Source organism: Heterocephalus glaber, unplaced genomic scaffold (genome assembly GCF_053883595.1).
Source record: "Heterocephalus glaber isolate CG9 unplaced genomic scaffold, H.glaber_assembly_v1.0 deba00001523, whole genome shotgun sequence".
Lineage (NCBI taxonomy): Eukaryota > Metazoa > Chordata > Mammalia > Rodentia > Bathyergidae > Heterocephalus > Heterocephalus glaber.
The window spans coordinates 1,963,872-1,978,231 of record NW_028258327.1 but is presented as its reverse complement, the minus strand read 5'-3'; the positions used below and the strand labels follow the sequence as shown (position 1 = coordinate 1,978,231).

The 14,360-nt window shown below is 39.9% G+C and overlaps 1 protein-coding gene across 2 annotated transcripts in view; it reads right to left on the bottom strand.

Annotated features, from left to right (window-relative positions):
• The window catches only part of Prep (prolyl endopeptidase), a 116,229-nt gene that overhangs the window by 88,036 nt on the left and 13,833 nt on the right, over positions 1-14,360 (bottom strand). For both annotated transcript variants that reach the window (XM_004875077.4, XM_087187922.1), the window contains 2 exons: positions 3,623-3,756; positions 2,383-2,513 (listed from right to left, as the gene is read on the bottom strand). In XM_004875077.4, the coding sequence (XP_004875134.1) occupies positions 2,383-2,513; positions 3,623-3,756 (265 nt within the window). The remainder of the gene's footprint in view (positions 1-2,382; positions 2,514-3,622; positions 3,757-14,360) is intronic.

The window sequence follows — 14,360 nt, the reverse complement described above, 5'->3', positions numbered from 1 at the left end:
ATCACAGACCTAGGTAAATAAAGCCTGAAGGTTTGCAATGAGGGTACACAGCATGCACATTCCAAAAATGACTGAAATCCACAAAGTCTATACACTGTCATGCCACGTCCAATTCTTTAGGACCCTCACAGAATGTTCTCATCACTATGGAATGTTTCCTGACAAATATTTGCATGTTTTATGTTGGCTTTATAATTATGAAATATGTACAGCATTTGAAACTACATCTACTATTAGAGTCTCCAATCTCAGAGATGTCCTCTTACAAAGTTTTCTAAACTTTACTGGGGACAAAAACTGTAAGAAATTCAAATATCAGAAGCTTTATATTATTTTTTGGGAATTTCAATTAATAGGCAACGAGTTTAAAATTTCATAAAACCTACTTATTAATCCCTTGTCCTATATAGTACCCAGGCTGATAGTTATGTAAATGCAGAATAAGTGTCTGAAGAGTAATGGAGGATAAAAAGATATTCACTTTTTATTGTGCATAGAGAGCACTGCAATGCTTGGATTATTTGTATATAATTAGAAAAGCTTCAGGAAAATTTTAAATAAAACATTAAAATATGTTAGAAAATGACATACTAACGAGAGACTGAATTTTTAAACTTCCCTATAATACCAATCTCAGAAAACTTAGCGACTCTTTGAGGCCAGCTCTCATGTCTAATGTGCCTTCTCACCCTTGCATGTGGCAAACATGAAGAAATCACTGGAATGTATCATCACAGTAAGAGGTAAGACCCTGTTAACAATGAAATCCTTCTGGATGGGTTGCAAGGTAGATCTTTGTCAAATGGAAATGAATTCCTATCCAGGAAACATAACTAAATCAGAGCCCATTTATCAAATTCATGTAAAACTCCACATTCATATTCATGGACTCCTTATCAAGGTGGTGGCTGGCATCTTACTTTCCATACCTATTTGATAAAGGATCATCATTTACATACTCAGCCTCTTCGGAAAGAGGAGAAAGCAGACGACTGAATGACCGAGTCATGGTTAGAAATGCCTGTACAGATCTGATAGAACAGGACTCTCCTCATTCCCATCCCACCAATCACAGAGGACGACAATTGTTCCAATTTCTCAATTCTAGAGAGCCAAAGCTATGCCTATTCTTTAAGAAACAGAAGGAACTACAGGGCAAATGCTGAGCCAACTTCACTAGGAATATCTATAACGTTAATCAAGAGATTGTATGATGTATGTATGCATGTATGAATCTATGCATGTAGTGGTTTGGTTTTTGGGGTTTTTTTGAGACAGAGTCTTGCTATGAGCTCACTATGTAGCCTAGGCTGGCCTCAAGCCACAGTGGTCTTCCTGCCTCAGCCTCTTGAGTGCTAGGATCACAGGTGTGTTCCTACCATGCCCAGCTAAAAGATAATGTTTAAAGTGTGCTATTATTAAACCATGGAACTGGAAAATAACCTAGAACTCTGCTTATAGCACAAACCTGGGGCTACCTTCTCTATGAACTATGGAGGAGATTATCTTAGGGGCAGTTATGCAAGTGAAGTACAACTAAAGGTAAAATTATTCCATTTTTAAGCTGTATCTTTAGGGGACAAGATAACAAGTTGTTGAATTTCTCTAACATTGTGGGTTTTTTACTTGTAATTCTAACATACTGAAAATTAATTTGATTTTAAAACTCTGATCACTGTCCCCCAGGGAAACAGATCTGATAATATTCTTTCTTGGCTTATACTTATAGTTAGAATGTTGAACATTCTTTGTACAGCTTACATTTCTTTTTTTGTTTATTGTTTTTTGGTTTTCTGAGACAGGGTCTTGCTATGTAGTTCAGGGTGGCCTTGAGCTCACTCTGTAGCCCAGGCTGACCTCAAACTTGCAGTGATCCTCCTGCCTCAGCCTCCCAAGTGCTGGAATTGCAGGTGTGCACCACCACGCCTGACTGTACAGCTTGCATTTCTTTTTTTTTTTTTTTGGTACCAGGGATCGAACTCGGGTCCTTCCGCATGCAAGGCAGGCGGTGGAACCATTGAGCTAAATCACCGGCCACAGCTTGCATTTTTTACAACAGAGGATTTAACTTTTCCAATCACAGATAGGTCTCAGGGATGTTTTAAGAAAAGATGATGATACTTCAAGATCCCCAAAGCTAAACCAGGTCCAGGGTAGATTATTCTCCAGTTTAGCTTCATGCTACCAGAGTGAGAAAGACAAATGTGAAATTCATGTTTTAAATACATCGTGCAAAAGTTACCTCCCCTAATATTGTATGTGCATCTGTTCTACAGCATGGTCTGAACTCCACATGGCATTTCAAAGTGAATCAATTACACTAAGTTCAGAGCAACAAGGGAGGCCTCAGGACTCCCAAGAGCCTGGGTGGGTAGCACTCACCTCGCAGTGCTACTGTGCCATCATCAGACAGGATGTTGGGGTCGAGGAACACTCTGGCCTCACCCTCTAAGGAATCTTGCACATATAATACTCGTTGGTTCTGCAAACCTGTATTGTAAAAATAAAAATACCTGCGGAAGAGAGATGCTCTTTATTTAGCTATAGCATTTTCTATTTGTGGACTAAAATCAAACATAAAACAAAATCCCAAAAGCAGAAAGGCACAATAGAAATCAGGCCATGACAGAGACAGTAGCACTACTGTGAAAGATCCCACTGACTCCCTGTACCTAAAGCTTATTACCTGAATTGCTTTCTGTATGTAAATAACTTACTATAATTCTGCACATTAGCTAAACAGAGACAGAGGCTGATTTGGTGAAATTACAACTGATACTCAAGCAGTAACTATTTTTTTCAATGAAAAAACAAGCAGATTTTCCTAAAATGCAATTCCCTTTGCTTCCCTATCCAGGCTACTAGGGTACAAGGTCAGTGCACTTTCCCACAAAAGGCAAGATGGCATGTATCTCAGTTTGTGCATCATACAGTCTGTTGCTATAATACTCAGTTCTACATTGTATTACAAAAGCAGCCAATACATAAACAAATGAGCATAGCTGTGTTCCAATGAGACTTTATTCATCAAAACAGGTGGCAGGCAGGGTTGGCATGCAGACTCAACTGCTGAGCTCTGTGTAAGGGCAGAGCGTGGTAGGGATGAGAGCCTGCAAAATTCTAAAGTAAATCTGTGATGGTGGCTCTAAAGAGATTTATAAAAAGAACAAGAGCATATGTTTAAGTGAGTGTTAGAGAGGAACAAGAGGGTTGAATTATAGACTCCACTTCCTGGTCCATCTCATCATTTTTAGATGTAAGAAATGCATATAATACAAGCTTTTCAAGTAATAGAAGCCAAAGATAATATTAGAGACAAACAAATCTCCATTGCTCTTTATCAATCATCCTATCTTACCAACTGCTTGCCTTAAGACAACAATTTTTCTTACAATCTAAATTTCTTCATAGCACATATCTCTACTAAATTTCTTAACCATTAAGAACTTGGGTAATACCTAATAAAACAAATAATACTCTCATATTTAAATACAGAAATGAATTCTTTTTATAATGAAATAATTTTATAAACTGATAAAGTTACTTAGAATTTGTATTTTGCAATTTAAGAAAGCATTCAGCTGGAAAGTAAAAAGGAAATTAAATGAAAACAATATCATACCAGTTTCCTTTCTTGAAGTGACAACTATACTTGGGATAGTCATACAGTTCAGTCATTCTCTCTTTGTATAAGCCTCTGATGGGACATTGCTCAAGAAATGGCACAGTAATCTTGTTCTGGGCCTCTACAAAAGCCTGTAGGAAAAAAATCAAAATGGACAAAGCAAGTCAAACACAAATTTTCCCATGTGGAATGCTACCCTTAAATATGTATCAACAAGAGCATATTTTTTCCCTCTATAAGGAACAACTAATCCTTAGATGGCACTAACTTAATTAATGTTCACAGAACATGTATTAATAGATTTAAAACCCACATTAATCCTATAAAGAAGGTTCTTTCACTAGGCCAACTTTACAGGTAACTGTGGATCCAAATGAATATAAAGTTGCTCAACATTCTACAGCTGTGAAGTGGCAGAACTGGCTCCTGACAAGCACACTACACTGCAGCCTGGGTCATGGGCTGTTAAAATCTACATTTACACAGTGCCAAAGTTCCAGGGTTCTTATTCAACAAGAGGCAATCTCAAAAGAGGTCAGAGTAACTGAGTCAAAATTAGAGACACCTCAGTGCAATTCCACTGATTTTGTCTTTTTACTTACTAAGATCTATCACATCAACTCCAGAGAATTTAAATTAAAATTCCCAACTACAATTCGTAACTAAAGAATATTAAAGAAAAAAGAAGATGAGTGGCATTAAGAATATAAAAAACAATGGTTTATATGAAGGGCAAGAGATGGGCTGCAAGAGGTCAGGAGATCTTGGCAGGAAAGGGGCTGCTTTTACATGAGATCAGTTGTACCCAAGAATGCCTTATACAGAACTAAGCAGTTAACAAGTTTATAACACTGTGAAAACTTGACCTCATAATAATTTAGGTTTGGTTTTTGGTAAGAGATAAAACAAGACTAGCTATATCAGCTCTAAGTTCAATAGAAGGTTTCATCAGATGTCTACAAATGGGTAAATCATTAAGGGGGGAACTTCAAGAAATAATTATGAATATAATATTTTGTATGGCAGACAAAGATCCACTATTATCCGACTCCACTTCAGGATGCATCATAAAGCTCTCCAGGTCCACCCAATCTCAAAGGAGTCTTTGAAGTGGACAAACATGCTTTGGGTTTCGCCTCGCAAACCACCAAACCAGCTCTGGTGAACCATAATTTTGCACAGAGAGAAGCTGTTCCAAAACTCATTCACATTTACAGTGCACTTGGCAGGAGAAAGATTGTAAAGTATGAATATAATGATTAGCAACATTTCTGCAAGAGGACTAACTCAAGACAAATAAAACTATGGGTCATACTTATTTCGTTCAAACTGAAAATAAAGTTTATTGAGTCTCATAGAAATACATTTCCCAACTGTCCACCACCTGGAATCAGAAAACTTCAAGTTGGCCTGCTTTCCTAAGACCCTCAAGCTAAGAATGGTTGTTATATTTTTAAAGAGTTGGAAGGGTTTTACAGGGGGGAAGGCAACAGATCTATGTGGATTGTAACGCCTAGAATATTCACTATATGGCCCTGTACAGAAAAAGTATGCCAACTCTACTGCACTAAAAAAACATGAAGGAAGAAACTGGCTTTTACTTTTAGTCAGAAAATTGGTACACATCTGAGAAGCCAGAGTGGCAGCAGTTTGAAGCTTACAAAATGTGTGTCCAACAGCATGATCTCACTTTAGGGTAGATGTTTATGGCTTCACTTTTTTGCCATTCCTACTTCACAGATAGGAAGATGGAAGCATGTGGTGCTAAAGCCACCTGGTCACGGTTATGTAGTACGGTAGCAGCATCACGGAGGCTGGAATTGCTTTAAACTAGTCACAAAAGCAGTGACCAATACTGGATATGGAGAGAAAGAAGATCCACCCAAGGGTGAAGGGAGGGGCAACCTAGGCATCCCATGGTTTGCTCCTACTTGGACTGGACCAGGCTGGGCAGAATAAGAATGTAAGGGAGCTGGAGTACCTACATGTTTTAACAAGAACTTGAGCACATGTTAGTACTGATCTTGGCATTGTGGAGGGACAGGTGATGAGTTCAAGGCAAAATCCCTACTGTAACAGAGCTCACATTCTACTGAAGGGAGATGAAATCAAGCCAGAGGGTTCCAGAGGGCACGTTCTGAGGACTATATGCAGGGTAATTCGAAGAGCAGTGCTCCTACTCAAAATATCACCTGGGGCTGGTGCTGGCTCCTGAACTCTTGGCTATCAGCCAGCTCATAAGGAGACAAGTACTGAGCCAAGAGTGAATGTTGAGAACCTTTACGGCAATTTGACATTGCCGTGGCATCATTGTTATATTTTACAACAGAATCCATCTACAATGGTTTAGAAACTTACAAATCAGTCATTGGTCACAGATTTTGGAAGACCACTTAAGAAACTGGGCAGGGAATCCCTCCAGGGAGGCTTGAATTGATGTCTGATTACTGAGAGGGGGAACCATGCAGGGGGGCAGAATGCTGCAGGTAGAAGGACAGTAGGAGCAGGGGCCCTGGGAGGGAAGGAGGCTGGCAGGTACAAGGAAGAGTAAGAAGGTCAGTGAAGCTGGGAATGAGCAAGAGAGGTGGCACTGGCTGAGACTGGAGGACCTGGTACCTGATGAGCAGACAGGAAGTTTTAGTCTTTCACTAAAGTGCAAATAAGCCATGACTAGGGAAGGAGAAAATTTTATAATCTGGCTTATTTTCTAAAAAGACTGCCCTGCTTTGAGTAGAGAACAGATTGAGGGGGAGAAAAAGCAGAAACAGGAAGGCTAGTTATGAGTCTAGAGCGGGTGGCCCAGGTGACAGGCTAGGCCAAGAGCAATGGCTGGTCTCTGAAAGGCACAGAAACAATCACCATCAGAGGAGTGAAAAACAAAAACAGGCACAATGCATATCAGTTTGGAGTTTCAATGGCTGTTTAGTCTGACCTCTAAGCAGAGACTCCACATTGAGACCCCAGCAAGCTGAGGGTCTTCGTTGGTCCTTCCCCTTCTACTGGGGCACCTGCTGAGGAAGGAACCCTAATGCCCATTTGTATTGGTGGTAGGCCTGGTGGATTCCAAGGATCACAGGAAGTGCAAGAGATTGCTCAGTTCATTTTCTTTGATGGGTGAATTTTATTCTTCAGAAATTTCTCTATTTTGCATTGCTTTTTACATGTCTCATGGTTGTATTATACCATGGACAGAATCCATTTTGCCCTAAAGCTGACACATTGGCCTTTCTCATTAAAATAAATAAAACTGTTACATCAGACATAATAATGCTATTAAATAATTTTAAGATTAGTACATCTAATTTTGCCACCCTACCTGTTAGAGGAATATTTAAAGACTACACTCTTCCAAATCAAATATTTAAATGTAAAACCAAACATTGTTCAAATTCCTACAAGTCTGAAGTTCTTTCATTACACATATCTTCATAACCTGGGTAAATCCTTTTCATGAAAGCAGTAGCAATTTTCTGTCAAGAGGCTTTCCTAAATTTTAGGTTCTATAGAGTGTCTAATGTTTCTGATATTTTAACCAGAAAAACATACATGAATTACAGCTCTGGCTACTTGTTCTACAAATTAGAACAAATTTTAGGGGAAGAAAGAAAGATAAAGGATAAGGATAAAGGCAGGGAGACCCAGAAGAATTACAAGGTGACAAAAAACAGTGAAGAAAATTTAAATGCCTTGGCCTCGAAGAGTTTTAGCCTCCAGTCACAACCCAGGATTTATTAAAATAATACACACATGAAAACTCATTAATGATACATGCAATTGAGCTTCTAAGGGACATGACCAATTTAGATTTTATGTCTACAGATGAATCCAAACACATTTCCCCCAGCAGAGTAGCCACTCAAAACTAAACAATTTTATTTATATCTCATTTGCCTTGACTTCTATAAAGCTTAAAAACAAAGCAAAGTTTCAGTTACACAAGACAAATTCTAGAGTTCTACTCTACCACATTGTGCCTATAGTTAATACTTTACTGTGCACAATTTAAAAAGTTTGTTACATGGGTAGAATTCATGTTGTGTTCTTAACACATACACACACACACACACACACACACACACACACACAAACACACACACACAAAAGGCAAAGCTACCTGACAAAGGGTGGCTGAGTTTGGGACCTGGAGATCCCTCTACCTTTCCTGCCTCCAGAAAGAATGCTTTCGAATTGTCCTTACGTGCACTGTGTTACAATACACAAAATATTCAAGTCTAAGATCAACAGGCACAGAGAGTCAAATACCTCATGATCTCCCTTATATGTGGAATCTGAGAGTTAAAACCACAGAAACAAAGCATATAAGGGTGGTTAACAGAGTCTATGGGGGTGGAGTTATTTGGAAGATACTGGTCAAAGGACACAAAATTTCAACCACAGGCTTAAATTCAAGATATCTACTGTACCTCATAGTGACTACAGTTAATAACAGAAGACCAGACACTTGAAAGTGGCTTAGAGTAGATTTTAAATGTTCTCACCACAAAAATGGTTAAGTATATGAGGCAATGCACATGTTGCATAGTGACATAGCCATTCTACAATGTATACATATATCAAACCTCATGTCGTACACTATAAACATAAAAAATTTTACTTATCAATTAAAAATATGCATGCTTATGAAAAACACATGTAGGATAGCTTATGGTATGACTGCTCTATACAGTATACAGAATATACACATTGCACCTACCTTTCTAAATGGAACTATAAATAAAAGTACAGTTCCTTAAAAAAATTCTCAAGTCCTTTTGGAATTCCTACATAAAGGACAAAATATGATGGCCAAATCATTAGCTAAACATTTATACAAAACACCATGATATAACACAAGGAATGAGGAATTCAGGGTAAAGATAAAGATGAATGACACCAGGAAACAAAGGAAGGGGAAACTGCTTCCAGGAGAGGGTGGAGTAGGTAGAGCAGCATGGCGGGTAGTCTGCAGGCTGTCAACACCACCACTTTCTTCCTTGACCATAAAGAAACATGCATCAGTACTGGAGACCCCACAACAAAAGAAAGTATTTTTAATAAAGTCAGGGTTTTTTTGACATTAAAAAAAGAAGACCACTGGGAGTGAACTGTAGGTAGAAGACCTGCTCCAGCAAGTCTTCCTACATACCTCTTTCTACATATGAACAAAAACTATGGATGGTGCTATCTACATCTCACAAACTTTGAGGAGTCTCTGCTATATACACAGCCTGTACCTGGCACTGCAAAATGGAACTTTAAAAGTTAAGATTGTTTTTTTTAAGAAATAACCAACTTCTCCAAACTCCCTCTTGCTGAGCATGTAACCAACAACCCCTCCTCTCCTCGCCCAAAAGAAGTGACAGAATATATCGATACCCCAGGAGGCTGGAGCCCAGTTTCCTTTCCACAAGAAAGAGACAGAGCTGGAATTGGCAGGAAGTGATAGAGCAAGTGTGAGGATCAGGATTCTCTCTGTGCTCCCTGCTACTCCTTACTATAAAAGACCTTTGCCCACTTGTACTCGAGGAAATGGTGATCTGAGGCAAATGGGACTCTCTGCTCCTCCTCAGAGCTAGCTTTAAATAAATCTTTTTTTCTTTTTTCCTAAACTATATCGCCTCCCTTGATTTGGTCAGTAGCAAACAAAGGAACCTGAGTGTGTGAACCTAAGCGGTTGGTAACAAGCCCTCCATATCCACACTAAGAGTTCAACCAACCATGGATCAAAAATATTTGAAAAAAAAACTGCATCTTTACTGAACAAGTACAGACTTTTGTTTCCCGTAATCATTCCCCAAAGAATACAGTGTGACAACTATAACCATAGCACTGTAGTAGGTTTCTTCTTTCTTTCTCTTTTTTTCTTTTTGTAGTAGGTTTTTAGAAGTAATCTAGAGCTGATTTAGGAGGAAGCATGTAGTAGTTATACACAAATACTGCAACATTTTATATAAGGGACTTGAGCACCACCAGGTTTTGGTATCTGTGAGGGGGTCCCGGAATCAATCCCCTGAGGTATCCAGGAACAAGTATAACATACACAGGACCTGGTTAAAGCCACTACTGGGGGCTTGTGGAAAAAGTGGTTGATGCCCAGCAAGAGATTCCAACCCTAGCCTATGTGAAAGGCTAAGAGAGGTGAGGGGGCAGTGAGTGCATTTGGATCCCTTCTTGCTTTAGCAAAATTCACAAGCAACTTAACTCTCCAAGGTCAGGCATACCTCCATGAAAAAGAAGCCAAAAGATGACAGGGCTTCCAGCACAGGCCGAGGGAAATGGGCCTGGACAGTCAGTCACAGAGAAGGCTGGGAACAGCTCATGCCAGAAAGAATGAGAGCAGCTGCTCTCCAGAAAACACATCTAGAAACTCAGACTACAGACTGCTGAAACAATGTACTTCCCAAGGTACACCAGGACTCCCTGGTAAAGGAAAGTGTCCTTTGTGTTCCAGTATTCATGGAACATTAACAAAAATCAGTAGTACCTCAGACAGCAAAGAAAACTTAAACCCCAGTTTAAACTGAGGAGGACAGCTGTGACCACAGTACCATGAATCTGAAGGAAGTGAGGTGCCTTTCTTTTCCTGGCCTCAAAACCTACTGTACTTATTCCCAAGAAGGAGAAATGCCTAATTCAATCAATAAGAGCCCCAAGTCCTTGGGGTTTGTCTTTTAACAGTACAAACCTGAAGTGGGCCCATTTCCAATGGGTAAATTAACTTGTTCCCTCACTGGGGCTACTTACTGTCAATCAGGGTGAGGAATCAGAAACTCTCAACTTTACAGTCAAGCTTTGTTCTCAATACTAGTCATTACCAGGAAGCCCATTCAAAGCTAAAATTTTACCACATTCATGACTGTACATGCATGACTGTCCCATGCCACCCCAAGGGACAGTCATACATGTACCATCGGTGATTCAAGCTGGTGGGAAGGCACGTGAGTGTTGGAAGACACTCTACTGAACAGAAACCCGGTGAGAAAAGCAATAATTTGTACCTCAAATCCAAAATTAACCAATCATTAAGAAATTAAATATATGCTTTCTTGTATAATTTTTGTATCAATGAGGGACTCCAAAGTACAATAAGAATACTTGGAAAATAAGAAAAATAAGAGCATCACACATTACAATTCACAGAATGAGACCAAAAGAAATGTGTTTCCTTTTGAAATCTTTGGTATCTGGCCCTGAAGATAGAGTAGGAGAGGGCTATGTTACCTCTTCTGGGTAATCACTCTGCCCCTGGCCCAGACCCAGGGCCAACAGGGCATCCATGCAGGAGGAGGCCTCCACTGTCTAAAGGCTTATTAGCATGGCCTGTCCTAGTGCTGCAGTATTTAATTCAGGAGTGCACAAGAAATAGGCCTGAGAACGTACGTGCCTAGATATGCCACACATACATACTACAGGACAGTGATCACACTGTACACAATGAGGAACATCTGGGGCAAGTGAGGTGTGTTGTACTCAAATAAAAAGACTGGATCTGGAAAGTGACCATTAATGCCTTTGGAGAGTCTGAAGTCTACATTTTCTCCATCAGACCTTAGCATCTGCCGCTATGCATGCTCAGTGAAGATCTGAAGCCCTGCAGCCGGCACCTCCATCTAGCAGATGCTGTGGACACCATTACCTGTATTCTACCTATTCTAAGTCCATTCGCAGTCTTCCTATAAGTAAACCCTGCTCATTTTTATCAGCAGGTTGTTTCCATCAATTCTTTTCTACAAGCACCAGTCAATGAAGTAGTCATGAACCCAAGCAAAGCAATCTGAAGGCTTTTTCAGGGACAGAGATGACACTGTTAGAAGGAAGTGGAGCTTTAAGAATGTGTGAAACCTACAGAGACAAGACCCATCTTTCTCTACCACACAGGAGAGGTGACTGGAAAACAACATGGTCAAGGAAAACAGATGACCTAAGAGAGGAGAAGAACAAATACCATGCGCAGTTGTGGATCAAGACATGCCTAAATACATAGATACGCCAGACTCCAATAGTGCCAGCCACACAGCTCTTCTCATATGACCTAGCTTGAGCTGGGTTTCAGGCACTGCTAATCAACAGTCCTAACACCATTCTCCTAGGGAGCTTGGTTTGTTGAGCAAGGCGAGGCTGGATGACTAGAGGAATGCTGGGAGGAGGAGCCAATCAGAAGTTTGCCCAAGGGCTGCCTAGGGAAGCCTGAACACATCTCTACACTAAAGAGGTTTATCATTAAATGAGAAAAGTGACATTTAAGCATTATAGTAAAAAAGTTTTAAAAATAGAAAAGGAAATAAACTAGAAAATTTTAAAACTGTAACTTATAAGTTAAAGAACTGTTGTTTGATTTATTTTTTTGAGACAGGGTCTCATTTTGTAGTTCAGGCTGGCCTTGAACTCATGATGCTCTTCCTGCCTCGCCTCTTGAGTGCTGGGATCACAGGCATGCACCATCACATCTGGCTCTGTTGTTTTATTTTTTGGTGAGATTTAGGTTGAACATAGGGCCTCATGCTCTACCATCAAGCTATATTCCAGCCTTTTAAATTTTTATTTTGAGACAAGGTCTTGCAAAGCTGCCCAGGGTGGCCTCAAACTTGGCTTCCTGCCTTAGCCTTTTAAATAGCTGGGATTACAGGCATGTGCCACATTCAGAACTGCTAGAAGAGAAGAGCAGAGCAGAGATACACTTGAACTGAGCTCTAAGGGGAGAGAAATCATAGGTACTGAAAAATGAGAAATGACAAAGAGACATAACCACAAACAGAGTAAAACCACTCTAAGAGACTGCTATTTATATATAACCCTATGCCAGTAAATTTTAAAACCTTAATGAAATGGATAATTTTCTAAAGAAACACAAACAACCAAAATTGATCCCCCCAAAAGAAATCATCATGAGTAATAATCATGAATAAAACAAGCAAAAGAGCCCGAGAATTAATTGCAATAAAAAAACCAATCCCAGACAGCTCTAAAGATTAGATCTTTGGAATTATCAAGAAGCAAACAGTAGAGCCGGGGATTTAGCTCAGTTGTGCCATGCCTGCCTCACAAGTACAAGGTCCTCAGTTCGATCCCTGGGACCAAAAAAAAAAAAAAAGAAGCAAACAGTTTCCATGTTATTTAAACCACTCAGTGGTAAATGCAACAGTAAATATTTACTAAGCACTTACTGTGGGCCTGGCACTATCCTTTAGTTTTCATCAAAACTATATGAGGTGGTTTTCTCTAAAATACAAGTCAGAAAACTTGAAGCTTACAGGAGCTAAAAACATGACCACGTTCTAACAAAACTTTGCAGGTAGAATTCAAACATGTCTTTTTACCTCTAAAGTTACTCACTTAACAACTACATATCATCTCCTTCCTATGAAAAAGCAGGTTCCAAGATCTCTAAGGGTTCTTGTGAGTTGCTGGAGGGAACAAGATAAGAAAGAAAAGTCTGGAAGAAGGGAGACAAGTTAAGAAGCCACTGAATGAAGCTACAGGCAGGTGGGAATGCACGCCGGACCCAGGGTGGTATCAGCATGGACAAAAACAAGGAGAAAGGCCTGAGACTTTATGGAAGCAGAAAGGGAGCCTCTGAGAATCACGGATTCAAATCCAGAAGTCTTCGTTATGACACATGATTTGAGTTCCTCCAATGAGAAAAACTAGAGCCATAAGCACAGTCTCATGTACAAAGATACTATAAATAACAGTGAGGCAACCGTTCCAACTTAGCTCCTTGAAAACAGGCCCTATATAAATCAAAGGTATCATTATCTTTCTCTCATGTCTAAGGATGGCAGTTTTCCCAGACGTTCCAGATCAAAAGAACTATCTAGGGGTGGGAACAGATATTTGTACTGAAATCAGGTGCTCCAGTAGTGGAGCCTGGAGATCTGAGGTTTTAATAAGGAGTCCCGGGTGATTTCTGTGACTGAGATCTTTCTCCATGGACATGGCAGAACAGCATAGTAAATGGGATTTTAATCAACTAAATATGAAAAAAACCTTTTAAAAAACACAAACAAAAAGAGGTTGGGAGAAGTCAGACATATCTTTGCTCTTGAGTTGTTAGTTTTCTTTTAGTGCTGAAGATTGAACCCAGGGCCTCAAGCATGCTAAGCACCTGTTCTACCACTGAGCTGCAGCCCCAGCTGTAGTCAGTAGTTACTTAACAACTGTTTTCCTGAAGAGTCTATATCTGATGCCAGCGTTTCTCAAAGAAATATTGTAGATAATTGAAACCAAAGCTGAGAAATTGTCCCTGCAAGGAAAATATCAGTGTTAAGTGTACATAAGTATAAAGCATTTCATCAGCGGTTTAGGGTCTGACTTTCTAAAATGGAGTTTTCCTCAGAAGTAAACCAATGAGACAGGAGTCCCAGCCTTTTCTCAAGATGCAGCTCAGCCTCCTCTTGGCACTGATGTCTGATGGCACAAGCGGAAATGGTTTGGCCATTTGGAATCTTTTGTCTTCCCAGGCTACCATGTAAATTCCGTGCTGGCATGCACCACATCTGTCTGTTTTATGACAGCTCACCTGCATCATTTAATTTAATACCTGGCAGAGGGAACACAAGGTAAACTGAGGACAGAAGATTGAAGCAAGGGAATGGAAGTTATTGAAGTACATATGGAGAGAGAATGAGATTAGTATTCCTGTGGCCTTTGGGACAGCCAGCATCAACTCTCCTTCCCTTTTAAGTGGGATGTAAAATCCAGGCAGCTGTCCTGCTACTACAGGCTTGAAAGAGAG